This window comes from Cervus elaphus, chromosome 15 (genome assembly GCF_910594005.1).
Source record: "Cervus elaphus chromosome 15, mCerEla1.1, whole genome shotgun sequence".
In the NCBI taxonomy this organism is placed as follows: domain Eukaryota; kingdom Metazoa; phylum Chordata; class Mammalia; order Artiodactyla; family Cervidae; genus Cervus; species Cervus elaphus.
In genome coordinates this window covers 61609998-61629152 of record NC_057829.1, presented here as the reverse complement: position 1 = coordinate 61629152, position 19155 = coordinate 61609998, and the positions used below count along the sequence as shown (strand labels likewise).

Sequence of the window (19155 nt, the reverse complement as noted above, 5' to 3'; positions counted from 1 at the left end):
TTAACTTTTGGAGAAACTGCCACTGTTTTCCAAAGTGGCTATACATATTTTACATTTCCACCAGCAATGTTATGAAGGTTCCCATTTCTCTACATCCTTGCCCACACTTGGTATTGATTTTGTTTATGATTATAGCCGTCCGAGTAGGTGTGAAATGGTAGTTCATTGTAGGTTTAATTTTACTAATGATATTGACTGTCTGCCCCAGAGATTTTTAGTTGTCACATCTTAATGCATAATCCAAGAAAGAGACCAGGGATCAGTTTTCCCCTCTATCTTCTACTTTTAGAAATGTCCATGAAAAGAACTGTTGGGCAGCTTGTGCAACCTATTCCTGGGTGTGCCTTTAACAAGATTGTTTTTTCCCAAACATACTTTTATCCTCTTGAGCATTTTCTTTCCCCAGTTGCCCTCTCTTTACACCTGCTAAAAATTCAACTTTATGTCAGATACTTAGCTTTATACAGAAGATACTTGCCTTGGTGGGTGTTTGCATTTTTATAGGCTGCTTTTGACACAAATAGCCTGTCTTTAAAAAAGTATGTATTCTACTCTGCACCCCTTGGACATTTTTAATACATGCCTGAATAACATAATTAATTGAGTTGATTTTTTTGTCTTTTTTTTTTTTTAGTTGATTTTAAATAGCGTTTTCTGCCAAGATTGTGATAGAGGCAAGCAATTCTTTCAGGTAGAGGCTGGGTACTAAGGCACAGACAGATGTGACGGGCAGCAGGAACAATCCCAGAGTAACCCCGAGTCCTAGTGTATTTCAGATTAACTACAAATTCTGCCCTGGGGAGTCAGCAAACGCATCTTCCTTGCGTAAACTGGCAGTTCAAATCGGGAAACAAACTTACCCAGCAGACGGCAGAACGGTGGGAGGGGTCTGGTGCATCTGGTGGAGCTGACAGGAGCTGAGACTCAGGCAGGAAAGGGGGGTGGGCACTGCAAAGAGGAGTGGAGGGACAGCCTGGCAGGGAAGGCTGTCCCCAGGCATCCTGACCGGTGACCAGAAGGTAGAGTCCAGGAAGGGATGGATGGAGAGAGAGTGGCCAAGGTCCGAGCTGAGCTGGGTGCAGACTCTGGGCAAGGGCTCGTCTCTCTGCTTGGAGAGCTCTGAACCCCAGAAGGGGCCAACATGTAGATGACTGGGACTGATGGCATTAGTGGAGGGAGAGTGGCCGCGGCATGGCACATCCTCTGGGCTGGTCACTGCAGAAGCATTGGCTCTTGGGTACAGGAGCCAGGACAGGTGCTGGATTCTTTCCCCCTGGCTGTCTCGGTGTAGATAGCAGGCATGCACTACTGGCCCCGACACAGGTGGGCACACCAGCTGCCGGGAGGTTCAGAAGTGGCTGATCTGAGCCCGCAGGATGCGTGCTTAGTCGCTTAGTCATGTCCGACTCTTTGTAACCCCATGGGCTATAACCAGCCAGGCTCCTCTGTCCATGGGGATTCTCCAGGCAAAAATACTGAAGTGGGTTGCCATGTCCTCCTCCAGGGGATCTTCCCACACAGGGATCAAACTCAGGTCTCCCGCATTGCAGGTGGATTCTTTACCCTCTGAGCCACCAGGGAAGCCCTGCAGAGTGGTTAGGGCCAATGGGAAAGGCCCCCCTGTGGCCACTTAGAGTGACCCATGTGCCCTTAGCTGGTGTCACCTGTCAGCTGCCCCCTCCCCACATGTATCCTGCTGGTAACGCAGGGAGCCAGTGAGAAGATATGAGTGGCTCCCCAGTAAGCAGCTACTCAGCAATGCTTTCTGAGTTTCCTGTGTCAAGAGACGTCCTGTAAAACAGTCAAGGGGAGGCAGCCCCATGGCCTGGGGTGGGAATGGAGATTCCACTGAAAGCTGAGGGACCTTCAGCAGGCACTCGGAGACCTCCCAACCCACAGCCTTGCCACCCCAGCCACCACCCCCTCCTGACCGAGGCTGCGGGGGAGACGCTGCTGCTGCCTGGGGCTACAGGGAGGGGACAGTCCAGGACGCATAGCACTGGGGGTCCAAAGGCCCCTGGATGCTCACCGTCTTGGGTTCTGATGCCCATTCCATCATCTGGCTCTTGGAAGGACAGGGGTACCCTGGCTGGTCTCTAGGTTACTCCTGCTTCCACTCCTGTTTGTCACAGGACAGAGGGACACGTGAGTAGAAGGAGAGGGGACAGAGTGAGGCTTGAAGGGACAGCTGGAAGGTCCAGGGGGATGGAGGTCTGTCCCCACTGTGAGGCTCTGGCAGAGGGTGGGCGCCCCCAGGCGGTGTCCCCAGGAGGCGCACTTCTCCGTCGGGGCCAGGTGGGCCCCACCATGAGCCAGCAACGCCCCATCCAGGTGGCCACCAGCACAAGTGAGCAGCTTTGTCTTTCATCCCCAATCTGCCCCCTCTGGACAGGCATCTGGCCCAGAACCCCTTCATCTGTGACTGTAACCTCAAGTGGCTGGCAGACTTCCTGCGCTCCAACCCCATCGAGACCAGTGGTGCCCGCTGTGCCAGCCCCCGACGCCTCGCCAACAAGCGCATCGGCCAGATCAAAAGCAAGAAGTTCCGGTGCTCAGGTATCCGCCCACCCGCCTTCAGGCTGCTCAGGGACCCTGAGGTGTTTCCTGGGTGGTTCCAACAAGGGTACCTGGATCACTCGACCCATGCTGGAGGGTATAGGACCCACACTGTAGACTTGGATCTACTGGTTTCCAGTCCTTGTCTTTTGAGGCCTGAGGAGGAGGTGGAGCTAGCGCCAGATCCCCCAGGGAGGATCGGCAAGAACCTAAGTTGCTCTACTCCCAGGACGGTGCTCTTTCAAGACTTACAAGACACCCAGGAGGCCTGGGAACCCTCCTCAGAGAGATGGTTGCCTCCTCCAGGCTCTGGGGTGGCAGGGGGTCAGCCTCTAAACCCATCCACACCTGTGAACATTACCATGGTTTTGCTGCCCCCTGGGAGAAGTTTACTTGGGGGCGGTACCATCCCCACTCCCATTGGTCTGGGCAAGGAACATCGGTGCTCAGCAGTAAGACTGCACACAGGAGCTGGGTGGGTGGGGTCCAGGGCCTTGGTTTTCGACCCTAGCCTGGTTCCTGGGGTGGCTTCTACTGGGCAGCAGGGCGGGGATCTGGGCTTTCCTGCATGTCCTGGACGATCCCAGCATCGTAGTGTTTCTCCTTCTCTCTCCAGCCAAAGAGCAGTACTTCATTCCAGGTAGGAGGGGGCACCAAGGCCAGCCTGGGTGGGAAGGTGCCAGTGGGTGGGCAGGGGGCTGGGGCGGGCAGGCCAGGGCTGCTGGCAGCCCCTCTGCCCTCGGCCTCCGCCCTCTTACTACAGGCACAGAGGATTACCGGCTGAATAGCGAGTGCAATAGCGACGTGGTCTGTCCCCACAAGTGCCGCTGCGAGGCCAGCATGGTGGAATGCTCCAGCCTGAAGCTCACCAAGATCCCTGAGCGCATACCCCAGACCACGGCTGAGCTGTGAGGGTCTCCAGCTGCCCCACACCCTCACCTGCCCCCGACTCCCACTGACCCTCCTGGGTCTTCTCTGGGTTTTCCTCTGCTGCAGCTTTTTTTGGGGACCACTGGAGACCCCACCCCAGGAGCATGCCAGCGGCTGGCTCCAGCAGGGAGTGGCCCCTGTGCCCTGACTCCCAGTCCTATGCACTTCCCCTCTGCCCCAGGGCATTCTCTGGCCCCCAGAGCAGGTCACCAGCCTGAACCAGGGCAGCTTCTCTCAATCATGCTTTTGCTTTCTTTGTGGGGACCTGATTCCATTAGCCCAAGTTGTAGCCTAAGCCATTCTTTTACTGTTCTTCTTTCTCTAAAAATAAAGATCTGTGCACATGTATATGCATGTGTGTGGACACCTACACATGCCTGTTATTTACATGTGTACATTTCATGGCATTTTTCATGTTAAAATTTCCCCCGTTAACTCCCCAGCACTTTGTCCAACCTTTCTTTGAAATAGGATCAATTCGCCCAGCCAGAGAAATCCTTCCAGGCGTCCCCTTTGTTTGAGTCCCAAATAATCTCAGTTTGGAAGATACCTTAATGTCTGTCCTTCATGGATGTATAAGTTCCCTTCATTGTCTCTTACAGACGATTAAACAACAATGAGATTTCCATCCTGGAGGCCACCGGGATGTTTAAAAAACTCACCCATCTGAAGAAAATGTGAGTTACCCATTGGCGGGAAGGTGCAGTCAGGAGGGTGGGCAGGAAGGGGAAGGGAAATCCTTAAATCTCGTGGGGGTCAGGGCTCCATGCATGGGGGCTGGGTGCAGGGAAGGGGGTCCTGAACTCCACCATCCTCTCCCAGCAATCTGAGCAACAACAAGGTGTCGGAGATTGAAGACGGGGCCTTTGAGGGCGCAGCCTCAGTGAGCGAGCTGCACCTGACCGCCAACCAACTGGAGTCCATCCGGAGCGGCATGTTCCGGGGCCTGGACGGCCTGAGGACACTGTGAGTGTGCAGCCAGAGAGCAGAGGGGCAGGGGCAGGGGCAGAAGCCGAGTCACAGCATTGGCACCTGCATTAAAGGGCAGGGAATAGTGAGGGGGTGTCTCTACCCTGGCCCCAGCTTGCAGCAGTTGAGGGGCTGTGGCTGAGGACCCTGGCTGAAGTGTACCAAGTCATCAGATGCTGGTCACTGTGGCATGAGACCTGTCTTCTTGTTCCCTGGGGTGCGGGGTTCACGGCAGGTGAGGGAATGGGGACGTGCGCCCTTCTTGAGGTCTCCTGTCATTGCCCTGCGGTCAGGCTGCGATATCACAGCACATGTGTTTAGTTCAGGAGTGGCCGGTGCTACAGTGGCAGGGACATGGGACAGAGGTGACTCAAGTCGGTGTAGGTGGGAGTCTGGGACCCCATGACTCAGAGCCCAGGCAGAGCTCTCCAGACGTCGGGAATCAGCCACTCCTCTGTGAATCTGCAGGGAGCTCCTCTCTCGGTCCAGGCAGCACCAGCTCTTCAGGTGATGGTGTAGACCTTTAGAGCATCCAAGAGACAGTTCTGTCTTGTCAGACTTGCCACAGGGACAGACACGCTATATCTGCGCTGTCCAGTCTGATAGCCATATGTGTCTGGGGAGCACTTGACATGTGGACACGGCTATGGAGGCACTGACTTTTGAATTTCATTTCATTTTAATTAATTTAAATCTAAATGGCCACGTGTGGGTAGTGTCTACCATGTGGACAACACCTCTAGAAGCCACCTGCCTGGATTTAAATCTCAGGTGGCAGTAAGGCTATAGATTTGTTTTCTGAGCATGTGTCATGAAGTTTATATAAGGTAAACGAATGCATGAGAGGATTCCCTGTGGATTTTTATTTATCTGTTTTACAAAAGGTTTAATTCTGCACTGTATTTTGCAGCTTTTTTTTCCCCACTGGTGTGGCAGGTTCTTCATAGAGGACTGCCTCGTTCTTTTTTATATGTGCCTAGAAATTCTTGAAGGACCCACATGGCTGAGTGGTAAAGAATCTGCCTGCATTGCAGGAAACACAGGTTCAATACATGGGTCAGGAATATCACCTGGAGTAGGAAATGGCAACCACTCCAGTATTCTTGCCTGGGAAACCCTGTGGACAGAGGTGCCTGATGGGCTACAGTCCATGGGGTCGCAGAGTTGGACATGACTGAACAACTGAACACGCACGCAGTATTCCTTGAGAGAGGGTGCCATGGGCATTCAACCAGTCACTGGAGTTCTTTCCAAGGAAGACTTGGAGTAGACAGAGGAGAGAGGAAGGGTTGGTGCTGGGACAGAGCCTGCAGGAGTGGTGCAGGCACAGGAAAAGGAGTGCCCATAACCCCTGCACTGGTCACGCTTAATTATTAACACACACACACACTTGTACCTACATGCATACACACATACACCCACATACATGCATGCAAACATACAGATAGATAATATCTTAATGAAATCCTTGAATACATTTTATTTTGTAATCTTTTTTCTTCCTTAAACATAATGTAAGCATCTTTATGATTTCCTTTGAATGAATATACATATTACATAGGGCTTCCCTGGTGGCTCAGACGGTAAAGAATCTGCTTGCAATGCGGGAGACCTGGGTTTGATCCCTGGGTCTGGAAGATCCCCTGGAGAAAGGCATGGCAACCCACTCCAGTATTCTTCCCTGGAGAATCCCCATGGACAAAGGAGCTACATAATTATTAGAGATTAAGGCTAATTCTAATTTTATTACAAGCAATGCTGTGATTAATGTCTTTATCATGAAATTCTACGCCAATCAGGGATTATTACCTTAAAGATAAATCCCTAAAGGTAGACCTGCTGGGTGAAAGCACACAGGTCCCGGTTAGGGTTCCTGGTACATCTCACCAGGCACGCTTCCAGGAGGTCCCCAGTAGTTCTGCCAGCTGTCATGAAGGTGCCCACCCTTCTACCCTCTTGCCAGCCCTGGGCCTTATTGTTATTATTATTATGTTTTTAATGATTTTGTAATTTGGCAGGCAAAGATGCAATGTCAGTTAAATGTCCTTGATTACTAGTAAGTTTGAACATTTTTCAACAAATGTTCATAAACTGTTTATTTCTGTACATTCATGCTCATGACTCATTTATTTTACAGCAGAATTTTGTGCCTTTTAATCTCCCTCACCTAGTACATCCATTTTAATTTAAACCATTTAACTTCTTTTGTGAATTGCCTATCCTATGTCAGGCTTGATTTTAGTTTTTGTGTGGGAAAGAGAAGAGGGTCAGGTGTTCAAGGACGAGCAGAGACTTTTGCAGCTATAAATGAGGAAGAAGGTCATTCTGGAAGGAGCTCATAGCTGGGGAAAGGTGTGGGGATGCTGGCCTGGGCAGCAAGCCTGAAGGACAGAGAGGTGGAGAGTGTGACCATCCTTGGGGAGGCGGGCAGGTGCTGGTCTGGGGCTGGGTAGTAAAGAGTTTAATTAAACAGGATTCTGTGCACAGTTTAGAGGCTGCTGTGGGCTTTAGGCTGGAGAGTGAATGGCCAGGTTTAAGTGTTAGGCAAGTCTCAGGTGTTGACCGTGGTGCGTGGCCTGGAGGTTGGGGAGGCTGTGGGCACCCCGGGATGAAGGTGATGGTCGTCAGCGTGGGGCCCGGTGTGGGCAGGATGGAGAGGCAGGCATCTCAGAGGCAGGGAGGCCAGGAGAGAGGCGCTGGTGTGGCGCCGGGCTCCCCGCTCTGTGGCCCAGCGTCCCCGGAGGAGAACTTGTGAACTGGCCGCTGGTGGCCAGAGCACAGGGCAGGCGGATGGCGGTGGGCACAGCACCGGCTCCCCTCCTCTCCCGGCCCTAGGATGCTGAGGAACAACCGCATCAGCTGCATCCACAACGACAGCTTCACGGGCCTGCGCAACGTGCGCCTCCTCTCGCTCTATGACAACCAGATCGCCACCATCTCCCCGGGAGCTTTCGACACGCTCCAGGCCCTCTCCACGGTGTGAGTGCGGCTCCGAAGGCGCAGGGCCGGCGCGGGCGGGGCTGAACCCTGGAGCCCCGCCCGCTCGTCCCCTGCTGCAGGACGCGGCGGGTCTTCCGTGGTCATTGTGAAGGACTCAGGTGTTTGGGTCCTTACGCGTTCACATGCTACCTCCTAGTAGCTGCTGGCGGTCCAGGAGTGGTGGGCAACCGTGTGGCCAGCAAGTGGCGGGCGGGAGCCGGCTTTCTGGGACAACTGAGTCTGGCGGGGGCGGGTTTTCGTCGTCACACCACCTGCCTCTTCCAGAAACCTTCTGGCCAACCCTTTCAACTGTAACTGCCAGCTGGCGTGGCTGGGCGACTGGCTACGCAAGAGGAAGATCGTGACGGGGAACCCGCGGTGCCAGAACCCAGACTTCTTGCGGCAGATTCCCCTGCAGGACGTGGCCGCCCCCGACTTCAGGTGTGAAGAAGGTAATGCGTGGGCATCCCCCTGGGTGGTGGGGGATGGGGCGTGGTCGTGCCCCAGAGAGGAGGGGTCCCCTGGGGAGGGGCGAGAAGCACGGACACCCACTCAGTTCTGCGCCTGCCTCAGCCTGGTGGGGTCTCCGGTGTGATTATAAGAACAGTAGTGGGCTTACTGTTTTAAAAAATAGGGAAATACAGACAAAGGAAGGGCATAAATGTTACCTATTAGCTCCTCACTCAGAGAAAATCATAGTTAACATCTTAGTGTAATTTCTTTAAGTATGTTTAACCCAGAGACCTACCTCCTAGCTGTTCCTAAGGGCTGCAGACCATGGATTCAGCTTGTCTGCAGTACCCCCCAGGACTCTCTTGGGGGCCTCCATCCTCCATACTTGGTTCACTTCCTGTGTCAGTGTTCTCTTCTCCCTGAATCCTCGATCTCTCTCCTGGAGTCACGTCCTTCTTTACCCACACTCACAGAATCTAGCCCATCCCTCCATCCCCCGCCTCCCCCTCCAGAGCGTCACACACACACAGGCAACTGCTGGAAGTGACAGAGCAAGGTCCCGTCTTGGCCCAGCTGTCTGTGTTCAGGAGCCCTGGCACTGGGAATTTCTCCACCTGCCTTCAGCTTCAGCCTCCTGGCTTCTCCCCACCTTTTTTCAGCACCTCCTATCCTCTTTCCAGTCTGCTTCCTGGGACCCTGGCGTCCTTATCGTCCCTCCTACACTCAAGCAGAAGGAAGAGAGGAACACAGAGGGTGCTCTGTACAATTTATTGAATACATGAATGAATCTGTGAAGGATGTTGGGATAGAAGGGGCTCAGATTCTGGGCCAGCCAGATCTGGGTACAGATTCCATGTTGCCTCTGATCAACCTCCTGACCTGAGCAAGCTATTTAGCCTCTCCCAATCTCACTAAGATAGAAAGTCCTCACTCCTTCATTCAACTGACCTGTTTGGAGGCTGATATGGGCCAGGCCCTGCTCTCAGTGCTGGGCCCCTTCAGTGAACAGAGAAGAAGAAGGGGACACAGGTCTCCGTTCCCATGACGCTCACATTCTAGGAGCAATGGTGGTCCCCGTTTACCGCATCATTAAAGAAATTGCATTTGGTACAGTGTCTGGCACACAGTAGGTGCTCAAGAAATGGTGGGGCTGCCATCTTCCTTTGCTGCTGTGCCCAGGTCCATCCCAGGTCTGAGGTGGAAGAGGTGAACCCAAGACCGATTCTAACCTCAAAACAGATCCAAGGGGCTTTGGCCGTGGTGGAGGAGGGCTGCAGCCGAGAGGACTGACTGGCGTACAGCGTGGTGTCAGCAAGACGCCTCTGTTCCAAGGTGCCCTGAAGCGGGGCCCTGGCTGCATGAGGCCCTGAGGAGGCCTGTCCCCTCACTGACGTGGCTTCTCACCTTCCACCCCAGGCCAGGAGGAGGGGGGCTGCTTGCCCCGCCCGCAGTGCCCCCAGGAGTGCGCCTGCCTGGACACTGTGGTTCGATGCAGCAACAAGCACCTCCAGAACCTGCCCAAGGGCATCCCCAAGAACGTCACAGAGCTGTGAGTAGCCCCCGCCTGCTGGCAGGAGGAGAGGGTGACCAGGACCTCTGGAGGGTGGACAAGGCATCCTAAGGGCTGCTGTTGGTGGGGCTGCAGCTCCAGGAGCTCAGGTCAGCTTTTTGATGGCTGTGGTCGTGGGGCTGGGAGGGCAGGTCACAGCATCTCGAATCCCAAGCTCTGCCCTGTAGACAAGGGGAGCCCTGGGAAACTTGACAGGGAGTTCAGCAGCTGGGCTTTAAGGACAGTGATTGGGTGGTGGTGTATGTAATAAGAAGCAGAACCGAGGCCCCGGTGGGGAGAAGAGAAGAAAGCTGCTGCAGGAACCCATGCCTGGGGGCTGGTGCCGTCAGGGAAGGGGGGATATGAGAATGGAACAAAAGTGAATGATTAGAGACCAGAGGGTGGGAGACGCTAAGTCAGTCATGGAGCAGGCTGCAGAGGGAGGTGGAGATTCCTCTCAGGGTCCTGCGCCTGGATGGTTTAGGAACAGGCAGTGTGGTGCTGATGGAGCCAGGGGAAGCCCATGTGGGTGTGAAAACACAGAACTCAGGTCTGGGAGTGTTGGGGTCTGGGACCAGCCTCAGGCACCTCACCAGCAGAGGGAGGGACCTGTGTGCTGCTGAGGGCTGGCAGGTGGGTAGTAACAGGCCAATCAGACCTGTTTGGCCGGAAAGATTGGAGAGGAGAGAGCGGAGGGCAGAGGCCCCTGGACTGAGCCTGTGGTGTCCGCTGACAGGGAGGATGCTGAGGGGGCCAGGCAGGAGCTCAGGAAGGAAGCCATAGGAGGCTTCATGTGTCCGTGGCTCTACCAAGTTTTTTGATGGCACCTTCCCAAATGGCCTAAGAAATGTCTGTATTTTCTCCTCCAGTTAATGATTCAGGGCCAAATATGTAGTCCATAGGTAGGAAAGGACATGGATGAGAAGGCCCTGGCTGCAGGGGAAGGTTCTTGCAGTGCTGGACTCTGCTTGAGGCTGAGGTGGCTGCACTAACTGCGGTTCTCTCCTGCAGCTACCTGGACGGGAACCAGTTCACGCTGGTTCCAGCACAGCTGTCCACCTTCAAGTACCTGCAGCTTGTGTGAGTATCCTGGCCCGTCACAGAGGACAGGAGGGCCATAGGGATCTAGCTATTAATTGCTCCAACTTTCCTGGAATTCCCTACAGACCCCACTCTGGTTGACCTGTTTATGCATTTTTTTTTTTTAATTGAAGTATAGTTTATGTATTCTTGGGCTTCCCTTATGGCTCAGCTGGTAAAGAATCCTCCTGCAGTGTAGGAGACCTGGGTTCGATCCCTGGGTTGGGAAGATCCCTTGGAGAAGGGAAAGGCTACCCACTCCAGTATTCTGGCCTGGAGAATTCATTGGACTGTATAGGCCATGGGGTCGCAAACAGTTGAACACAACGGAGCGACTTTCACACGACGGAGCGACTTTCACCCGACTGAGCGACTTTCACTTCCCTTCACATAGTTTATGTACAATAGTATATGTTACAGGTGTACAATACAGTGATTCACAATTGTTAAGGGATATACTCTATTTATAGTTATTATAAATATTGGCTATGTTCCCTGTCTGGTACTGATCCATTCTTTAATTTCACTGCATCCTGTTGGGAACATCTGTGCATAGAACTGTTTTGCCACCTAGTGGCCATTCTTGGGAATTGCATTGTTCCTGGCTCTCTGGGGTTAGACTGGGTTTGCTTCTGCCCACACCATCCCTGAAGTGTCCCTGGAAGCTGATAATTACTATTAATGAGGGTTATCCTTGCAAAGGTAGGAGCCAGAGCAGAAGTAGAGAGTTAGAGAAAACTTCTTGATCCAACCTTGGCTTCCAAACCAAATATGAAATACGGCAGCCTCAAATACGCATCTGTAACTAACTTTTTCTGTAGGCTAACATCTACTATTTTGTTATTTCCACCTTTGACCTTTCTACTTCGTGAAAATGTACAAAGTAAGCCTCAGAATAAGTTTAGCTCCTCTTAGCCTTCCAGTTTAATCAACAGCTCACTTCAATTGTCTTTGTCTGCCCATTGGCCAGATTCCGTCAAAAAGAAGCCCAGAGAATATTTCATCTTAAGTGCCTTGGAGCACTGCTACTCAAAGTGTGGTCTGTGGGTCAATGGCAGTTTGAGAACTCTTTGTAAAGTGCCTGCAATTAGATAAAGAACTCGCAGCAGAATTTTTATCAACACAGTTTCTTCCTTCATTGGGAAAGTATTGCTATGGAAAAAATGTTAGCTAAGCTAAGTTATGTGTTTAGTATTATGTTGTGCTTAGTTGTGTCCGACTCTTTACGACCCCATGAACTGTGGCCGGCCAGGCTCCTCTGTCCTTGGGGATTCTCCAGGCAAGAATACTAGAGTGGATTGCCATGCCCTCTTCCAGGGAATCTTCCCAACCCAGGTATCAAACCCAGGTCTCCCACATTGCAGGCCAATTCTTTACCATCTGAGCCACGAGGGAAGCCCATAGGTGATTGCATTTTGGCACAGGTCCCTTGTTTGGGGACATTCAGTTCAAGTTCATATTGAGTAGCACTGACTTAACAGAATTTTGACACTTCCATTTTTCTGTCTTTGCTAATGACCTAGCCATTGTGTTTTGAGTGATTGTTCCAATGGTGAGGTGAAGATGGTAGTTAGAGTGCTTTCTGGCTGACAAAGAGAGAGACAGCACTTTTTGGTCTAATTTGAGGCAGCTTCACTAGTGATGTGGATATGCTTGAAGAGGAGGGGAGGGAGAGGGGACTAAAGTCAAGGCAGTTCGTACTATGAAGCTGCCTGTCGGGTCTGAAATACCAGCACCTCCTTTATCACGGGGAAAGAGAGGTCTGGCTGGGACCACAGAGGACACCGTCTCTGCCCAGTGGGGAGGAAATCCAGGAGCATGTGGGAGGGCTGAAGGACTACAGGAAGAGGAAGAGCAAGAACAGGGCTTAGTGATGACCATCCATTAGGGGTGGCTGAGAAAGAAGTGCAGCTGAGCGGTAAGGGGGAGTGTGTGAAGACTGGAGTCGGAGGAGAGGTTTGAGAAGAGGGTGGTCAATAGGGTCAGCACTGCAGGGTCACTCTGAGAGCACATTTAGTGACCAGGGCCTTAGGGGCCAATGGACGAAGGTCTGACTCTGGCCGAGCCTCCTCCCAGCTGTGTGACCCTGGGTGGGTCACCTCGTCACCCCGAGACCCTGCCCCTTCTTTTGTAGAATGGGTTTACTGCCTCTCCCGTAGGACTATAGGGAGGGGGAGTGAACGAACCCACGTAAGGTGCTAGTGAGAGAGAAAGGAAGAGAGCCCCTCACACCTGGCAGTTGTGAGACCCGGATGCCCTTGGTGGGAGTATTTCCATGGTGGGCAGGGGTGGCGCCAGGGTGCGGGATGAAGAAATGGAGACCCGGAGCCCTGGGGACAGAGAGGGAGTTCGGGGATCAGAGCTGGGGAGCTGTGGCTGGTTGTGAACCAAATGCCTCTTCCATCAGCTCCCACCTGCCAGTGGTCAGAGCCACTCGCCCCCCTGGCTGGGAGATGGCTGTGGCCAGAGTGGGAAAGGAGTCTTTTCTTTCTAAATGATGATACTTTTTTTTTTTTTCTTTTCCAGGGACCTGAGTAACAACAAGATCAGTTCCTTAAGCAATTCCTCCTTCACCAACATGAGTCAGCTGACCACTCTGTGAGTCCCATGGGGGGAGGAGGAGGGAGGGCTCATGGTTACCGGGACCCTCCCCAAGCCTCGGTCATCAGCAGGTGTCCCCACATAGCCTCCCTCAGCCTCCAGGGAGGGTGCCAGGGCCTGCCGGCCAAAAAGACTTTTCAGAAACATTTTTTTTTTTTATTGTGAAATACAGCATATATATGGAAAAGTGCAAAGAACATAAACATACAACTTAACAAATAGTCATAAAACTAGCACATGTATAAATACCTAAGGCAAAACTTAGAACATAGCTAGCACCCCAAGAGTCCCCCGTCCCTTCCTGATTCTTCTTCTTTTCTCTCCCCTCACCTGAGGCCGTCCCTACTCAGACTTCTACAATGATCTCTTTGGTCTTTATAGTGCCATCTACATATGTATTTCTACACAATGAAGTTTAATTTTGCCCTTTTTTGAGCCTTATATAAATTGAATCATATAGGATATAGTCGTTTATGTCTGTCTTCTTTTATTTACCATTGTGTCTGTGTGAAGCTGTGGTCTCTTCATTTTCATTGCTATATAGTATTCCTTTGTAGGAATATGCCACACTTTCCTCATCCATTCTACTGTTGATGGATATTTGGATTGTTTCCAGTTTGGACTATTGCGAATGGTGACTCTGAACATTTTTGTGCCTATGTTCTAAGATATTTTAATGACTGCTTTACTTACATTCCAAGCAATTGGTTAGAAAGTAGTAACAAGCATTGCTTATATTTGCCTGCTTAAGAAGGTATTTTGTTCACCTTCCCAACACCTCATTTTACAGATGATGTGCCAAGAACTTAAGAACTTTCCCTTAGGCCCTACTGTGGTCAAATAGCAGAGCCAGTATCCCAAAAGACAGGTTTCTGACCCAGGCAGGCCCCCAGGAACAAAATGTGGGCCTGAGGCCATGAAACGCTGCACTTTCCTGCCCTGGGTCTGCTGCACTTTCCTGCCCTGGGTTCCCACTTCAAAGTCTTCATGAGCCTATTGACTGAAAGAAAAATACATAATATAAAAGTTGAGTTAAGCCCAGAGACGGCCTCTCAGATAGGTCTGAGGAACTGCTCTGAAGAGGTAAGGGAGGAGCCAGGATACAGAGGAACTTTTTTCCTGAGAAAAACATGTAGTCACACATCAAAAGGTTACTGCTAATTACAAAGAACATATCTCAAGTGAATGACTTTAGTGCTTTTCTACCTATGGGAGGATGCAAGAGTCTGGGGTCATTTGAATTTTTTTCCTTAGATTTGCATGTGAACTCTCTAAAGGCCAGTATATTCAAAGCACAGAATGTTTTCTTTCTCTTTTCTGAATTCCCCTCAGGGTGCACTGTCAATAATGGCTTGATCCTTGTGGAACTGGATTGGCAGGCAATTGTTTTTCTTTATGAGCCTATGTGTGAAGCTGCCATGGCCTGTGGCATTGGTAACCAGGGGCGGCTCTGCCCCCCAGGGAGCAGTCAGGAATAGTTGAGGATTTTTGGCTGTCATAGCTGGTGGAGGGCAGGGGGAAGCCCTGGCATTTCATCTTCAGAGGCCAGAGATGCTGCTCAGCACCCCTACAGCATACACAGGGCAGCCCCCCTCCACCCCCAACAAGGAATTGTCAACAGTGCTGAGGCTGAGAAATCCCGGGCTAGGCGATCCTGGCAGCTGTAAGGAGAAACAGCCCTTTCCTGTGATAAAAATGTCTCATTTCTCTTGTTATTATTTTAAAAATAGCTCTAGTGAAGTATAATTAGTATCTAATAGTATATCCTTAAAGTGTAAAAGTTGACACATTTTGATTTACATTCATGCCCATGGAATCATCACCATGATCAAGATGGTGACCATCTGCATCAGCACCAGAGGCGCACCCCTTAACAACTCTTCCCCCTTCCTCCCTCCCTTCCCCCCACCCTCCCTCGCTCTTCCTTCCCCCAGGATCCTCAGCTACAACGCCCTGCAGTGTATCCCTCCTCTGGCTTTCCAGGGGCTTCGCTCCCTGCGCCTGCTGTGAGTATCCCCATTCTCCATTCCTCCAGGGAAATCTGCCGCACGAGGGGCCTCCTCATCTCCTGGTGGACAGGAATGTCCCCGTGTCCAGGGTCCCAGCAGGGCCAACTGTGTCCAAAGTGGAAGGCCAGTCCACTTTCATTCGGGCTCCTAACAGAGGCCCAGGAATACATGGGAGACTTTGGGGAACGCTCACCCAAAGTTGCATAGACAGGAGGGGCTTAGTCTTCTGTCTCAGAGAATCCAGCAACCAGGGGCTGCTGTCGGCCCCAAGTTGTGTTTGCTGTATGTGTACGGGGGCAAGTTCCCAGGCATTCAAGGTAAGGTAGCCCCTCGCTGGCATGTGAGTCTCCTGTCAAATGGTGAATGTGGAACTTGCTCTCAAGAATTCCCCCTGCGAGGTGTGGCCTGTGGCTCACAGCCCTGTGCTCACAGCACGGCCTCTGGAATATTCTTGCCCCAAGTCCTCTGGCAGCTCATTCTTCACCCTCAGCCAGGGTCTCACTAGTAGCTTCCCTGTTGGGAAGAAGCCTGTCCCCCTCAGGCTCCCTGGCTGAGTTAGGGAGGGCGCATGTCCATTTGTCCTGTGAACAGACGTGGTATGTGGGTTAGTCATGACAGCACAAGTGGGGGCCTCCGGCGGGGCTGAGGGTCAGCGTGGCCTGTGACAGTCACAGAGTCTGTGCTAGCCTCTCCTTGCCAGTGGCCATCCTAGCAGGATCTCTCACTCAGGGACCCTCTCCCTCAAACACACCCCTCTCAGCAGAGGGCGTCCCTCCATCAGTTCCTGAGTCTCTGTCTCAGGCTGAGTCCTGATGGCCTCTTTTCTCTTCAGGTCCCTGCATGGCAATGACATCTCCACCCTCCAAGAGGGCATCTTTGCAGACGTGACTTCCCTGTCTCACCTGTAAGTAACTCTGACCCAGTCCTCAGCACCTCTTTAGATTTAAATGGAACTTGGATTCCAAGAACGATGTCGCCTCTGGAGATTATTACTTTTAATTTAGCTTGTGAGCTTCAAATGCTTCCTGTTTCAGACTCTTACACATTCAGTGCACCATCAGTTATAACAAAGGGATTGAGAACAGTTCCTCATGAGCAATAATAAAAGTAGTCATGACCTGGTATTGACTGCCGAGCACTGCACCTCCATCAGCTAATGCAACCCCCCAGCACTCCTACCATAGCTACCATTATTCCCATCTTCCACATGAGGAGGAAGGTCCAGAAAATGTGACACCCTCACCCAGAGTTGCACAGGGCAATAGGGGCTGAGTCTTCAGTCTCAAAGCCCGTTCTCTGAAGCACGATGCCAGTATTGTGCCTCTGACTTCACATGGTAGGTGATAAGCTCTGGAAATTTAGTACCCCAAAGGAGTATAATTGGTATAACTGGATGCTGAAATGAAATGTAAATGAAAGTGAAAGTCGCTCAATTGTGTCTGACTCTTTGTGAACCCATGGACTATACAGTCCATGGAATTCTCCAGGCCAGGATACTGGAGTGGGTAGCCGTTCGCTTCTCCAGGGATCTTCCCAACTCAGGGATCGAACCCAGGTCTCCCGCATTGCAGGCGGATCCAACCGAGCAACTTCCACTTTCATTGGATGCAGAAGGGCTTCCAAAACCATTTAGCTGGCAACACCAGAGCATTCTTAAAAAGCAGTATACTCAATTCCTCAAAAGGCTGAATGTAGTATCATATAGCTCAGCAATTTCACTCCTAAGCATGAATCCCAAAGAATTGAAAGCAAAGACTCAAACAGATACCTGTACACCCTGTTTATAGCAGCATTATTCACACAATAACTATACAGCAGAAACAACCCAGGTATCCACTGACAGATGAATGGATAAAAAAATACGGTACAGTGAGGTACAGTATTCTGCCATAGAAAGGAATGAAGTTCTGACATGTGAGCAGACCTTTAAAATATGTGAAATAGCTAAGTGAAAGAGCCCAGACATAAAAGGACAAATATTGTATGATTCCACTGAAATGAGGGACTCAGACTAGTCAAATCTGTAGCTACAGAATGAAGAATGGTGGTTGCCAGGAGCTAAGACGAGGAGGAAAAGGGAATTTGTGTTTAATGGGTAAAGAGTTTCTGTTCAAGGTGATAAAAAAGTTTTGGAACCAGATAGTGGTGCTGTGTACTCAGTCGTGTCCGACTCTTTGCGATCCCACCAGGCTCCCCTGTCCATGAAATCCCCCCTGTCCATGAAATCCTCCCTGTCCATGAAATCCCCCTGCCCATGAAATACTGGAGTGGGTTGCCATTTCCTTCTCCAGATAGTGGTGATGGTTACACAATATTGTGAGTGTAATTGATGCCACTGAGATGTACACTTAAAATGGTCAAAATGGAAAATTTTAATGATAGGTATTTTACCATAATTTAAAAATGAGGGCATATAAAAGCAGTGGGCCGTGAATTAGGATTAATTAGGGTCATCCTAATTCTGAAGGTGGGGCCGGGCACAGAGCAAATACGTCCTTTCCTATCGTCTCAGCTATAGGCCGAGGTCGTGTTCAGGCCAGACGGATGCAGTCGGGACCCTGGGCATTACCGCGTCCTCATGCTCTCTGCCTCACAGCCACGCGGCCAGGGCCCAAGTAGGCAGGCAAATCCAGATCAGAGAGCCTTTTGGGGTCCCCAGCATCTCTGCTTGAAGTTCATTCACTCAACAACCTCCCTAGATTTTCTCAGCTCTAAGACTCATCATTTCCACATTGTAATCTCTGAGATCAGAGTGTATCTTACAGATGATCTGTGGGTACTTAATATGGTAACATTTCCCTACCTTTCCCATAGCAGGCATCTAACAATCTTAGGCTTGAGGAAATAAAATAGTAATAAGTGCCACTCATTGTGAGTTAGCTTGGGACAAGGACTTTACTTTCAGATGGGAAGTAGCTTTTTTGCCATTAGCCAGCTTCATAAATAAGACAGGGGCTGCCTTGAATCCACACTGAAGATTCTAAGACTTGGTGGGCAGAGTGCAATGATTGATTAGTGATGTCTGCCACGGGAGTGGAAGGGGTAAGGGGTTTTGTCCTCTGTGGCAGGGTTTATTATATCCATTTTATAGTCCCAGGTTCAGTCAAACAGATTCCCTAGGTCATAAAGTTAGGAAATGACAGAGACAGGATTTGAACGTAGGTGTGTCTGATTCCAAAGCTCTTTATTTATTCTTTATTGCCTCAATAAATATGTCCTGAGGAGCCACAGTGAGTCAAATGCTGAAGAATTTACTAACACTAGGTTGCTGCCTTCTGTGACCATCTGGGATATTACAAAACAAATTCAAAGAAACCAGTGACTAACTCTGGGGACGTCAGATGACCTTCAGAGAGGAGGTGCCACCTTTACTGCCTTTGGAAAGGCACTAGGAATTTGCCATTTGGAGAAGATAGGGAAGGACATTCCAGGAAGAGGGAATAGCTTATGCAAAGGCACGGAGGCAAGAAAGTGAATGACGTATTCAGGGAGACTACACTGTCCAGCATGCTTCCCAGGTGGCTCAGTGGGGGTAGAGAATCCACCTGCAATGTAGGAGATGCAGGTTCAGTTATTGGGTTGGAAAGATCCCCTGGAGGAGGGCATGGCAACCCACTCTAGTATTCTTACCTGGAGAATCCCATGGATAGAGGAGCCTGGTGGGCTACAGTCCATAGAATCACAAAGAATCAGACATGACTGAATGAACACACACACACGCTTACTGTGTGTGTAATATGTGGATATAGGGAGTTAGGTTAGGTAAGAAATTTGGGGTAGGAAGACAGGAGTGTAGAAACGGACACTGTCATTCTGTTGTGAAAGGCCTCTCTGCTGAGGAGTTTGAGTTTTGTTCTGTAGATAGAAGGGAATCAAGGAAGAATTAAGTTGTGAAAACTCCTGGAAAGCCATGGCGACACACGGAACCTGGAGGGGATGGGAAGAGTCAGGAGGGAGCCTGGCTGGAGATGGTGGCTCTGGACCAAGACCAGGCAGGGGTCGTGTTGTTCCTTGTTCTTGATGACTGCC

General features: G+C 50.9%; 1 protein-coding gene across 2 annotated transcripts in view; it reads left to right on the top strand.

Annotated features, from left to right (window-relative positions):
• SLIT1 (slit guidance ligand 1) overlaps positions 1–19155 on the top strand; it is a 165723-nt gene that overhangs the window by 120632 nt on the left and 25936 nt on the right. For both annotated transcript variants that reach the window (XM_043926435.1, XM_043926436.1), the window contains exons 14-25: positions 2393–2556; positions 3173–3196; positions 3320–3464; positions 4089–4163; positions 4309–4452; positions 7291–7434; positions 7720–7886; positions 9304–9436; positions 10448–10516; positions 13043–13114; positions 15052–15123; positions 15959–16030. In XM_043926435.1, the coding sequence (XP_043782370.1) occupies positions 2393–2556; positions 3173–3196; positions 3320–3464; positions 4089–4163; positions 4309–4452; positions 7291–7434; positions 7720–7886; positions 9304–9436; positions 10448–10516; positions 13043–13114; positions 15052–15123; positions 15959–16030 (1281 nt within the window). The remainder of the gene's footprint in view (positions 1–2392; positions 2557–3172; positions 3197–3319; positions 3465–4088; positions 4164–4308; positions 4453–7290; positions 7435–7719; positions 7887–9303; positions 9437–10447; positions 10517–13042; positions 13115–15051; positions 15124–15958; positions 16031–19155) is intronic.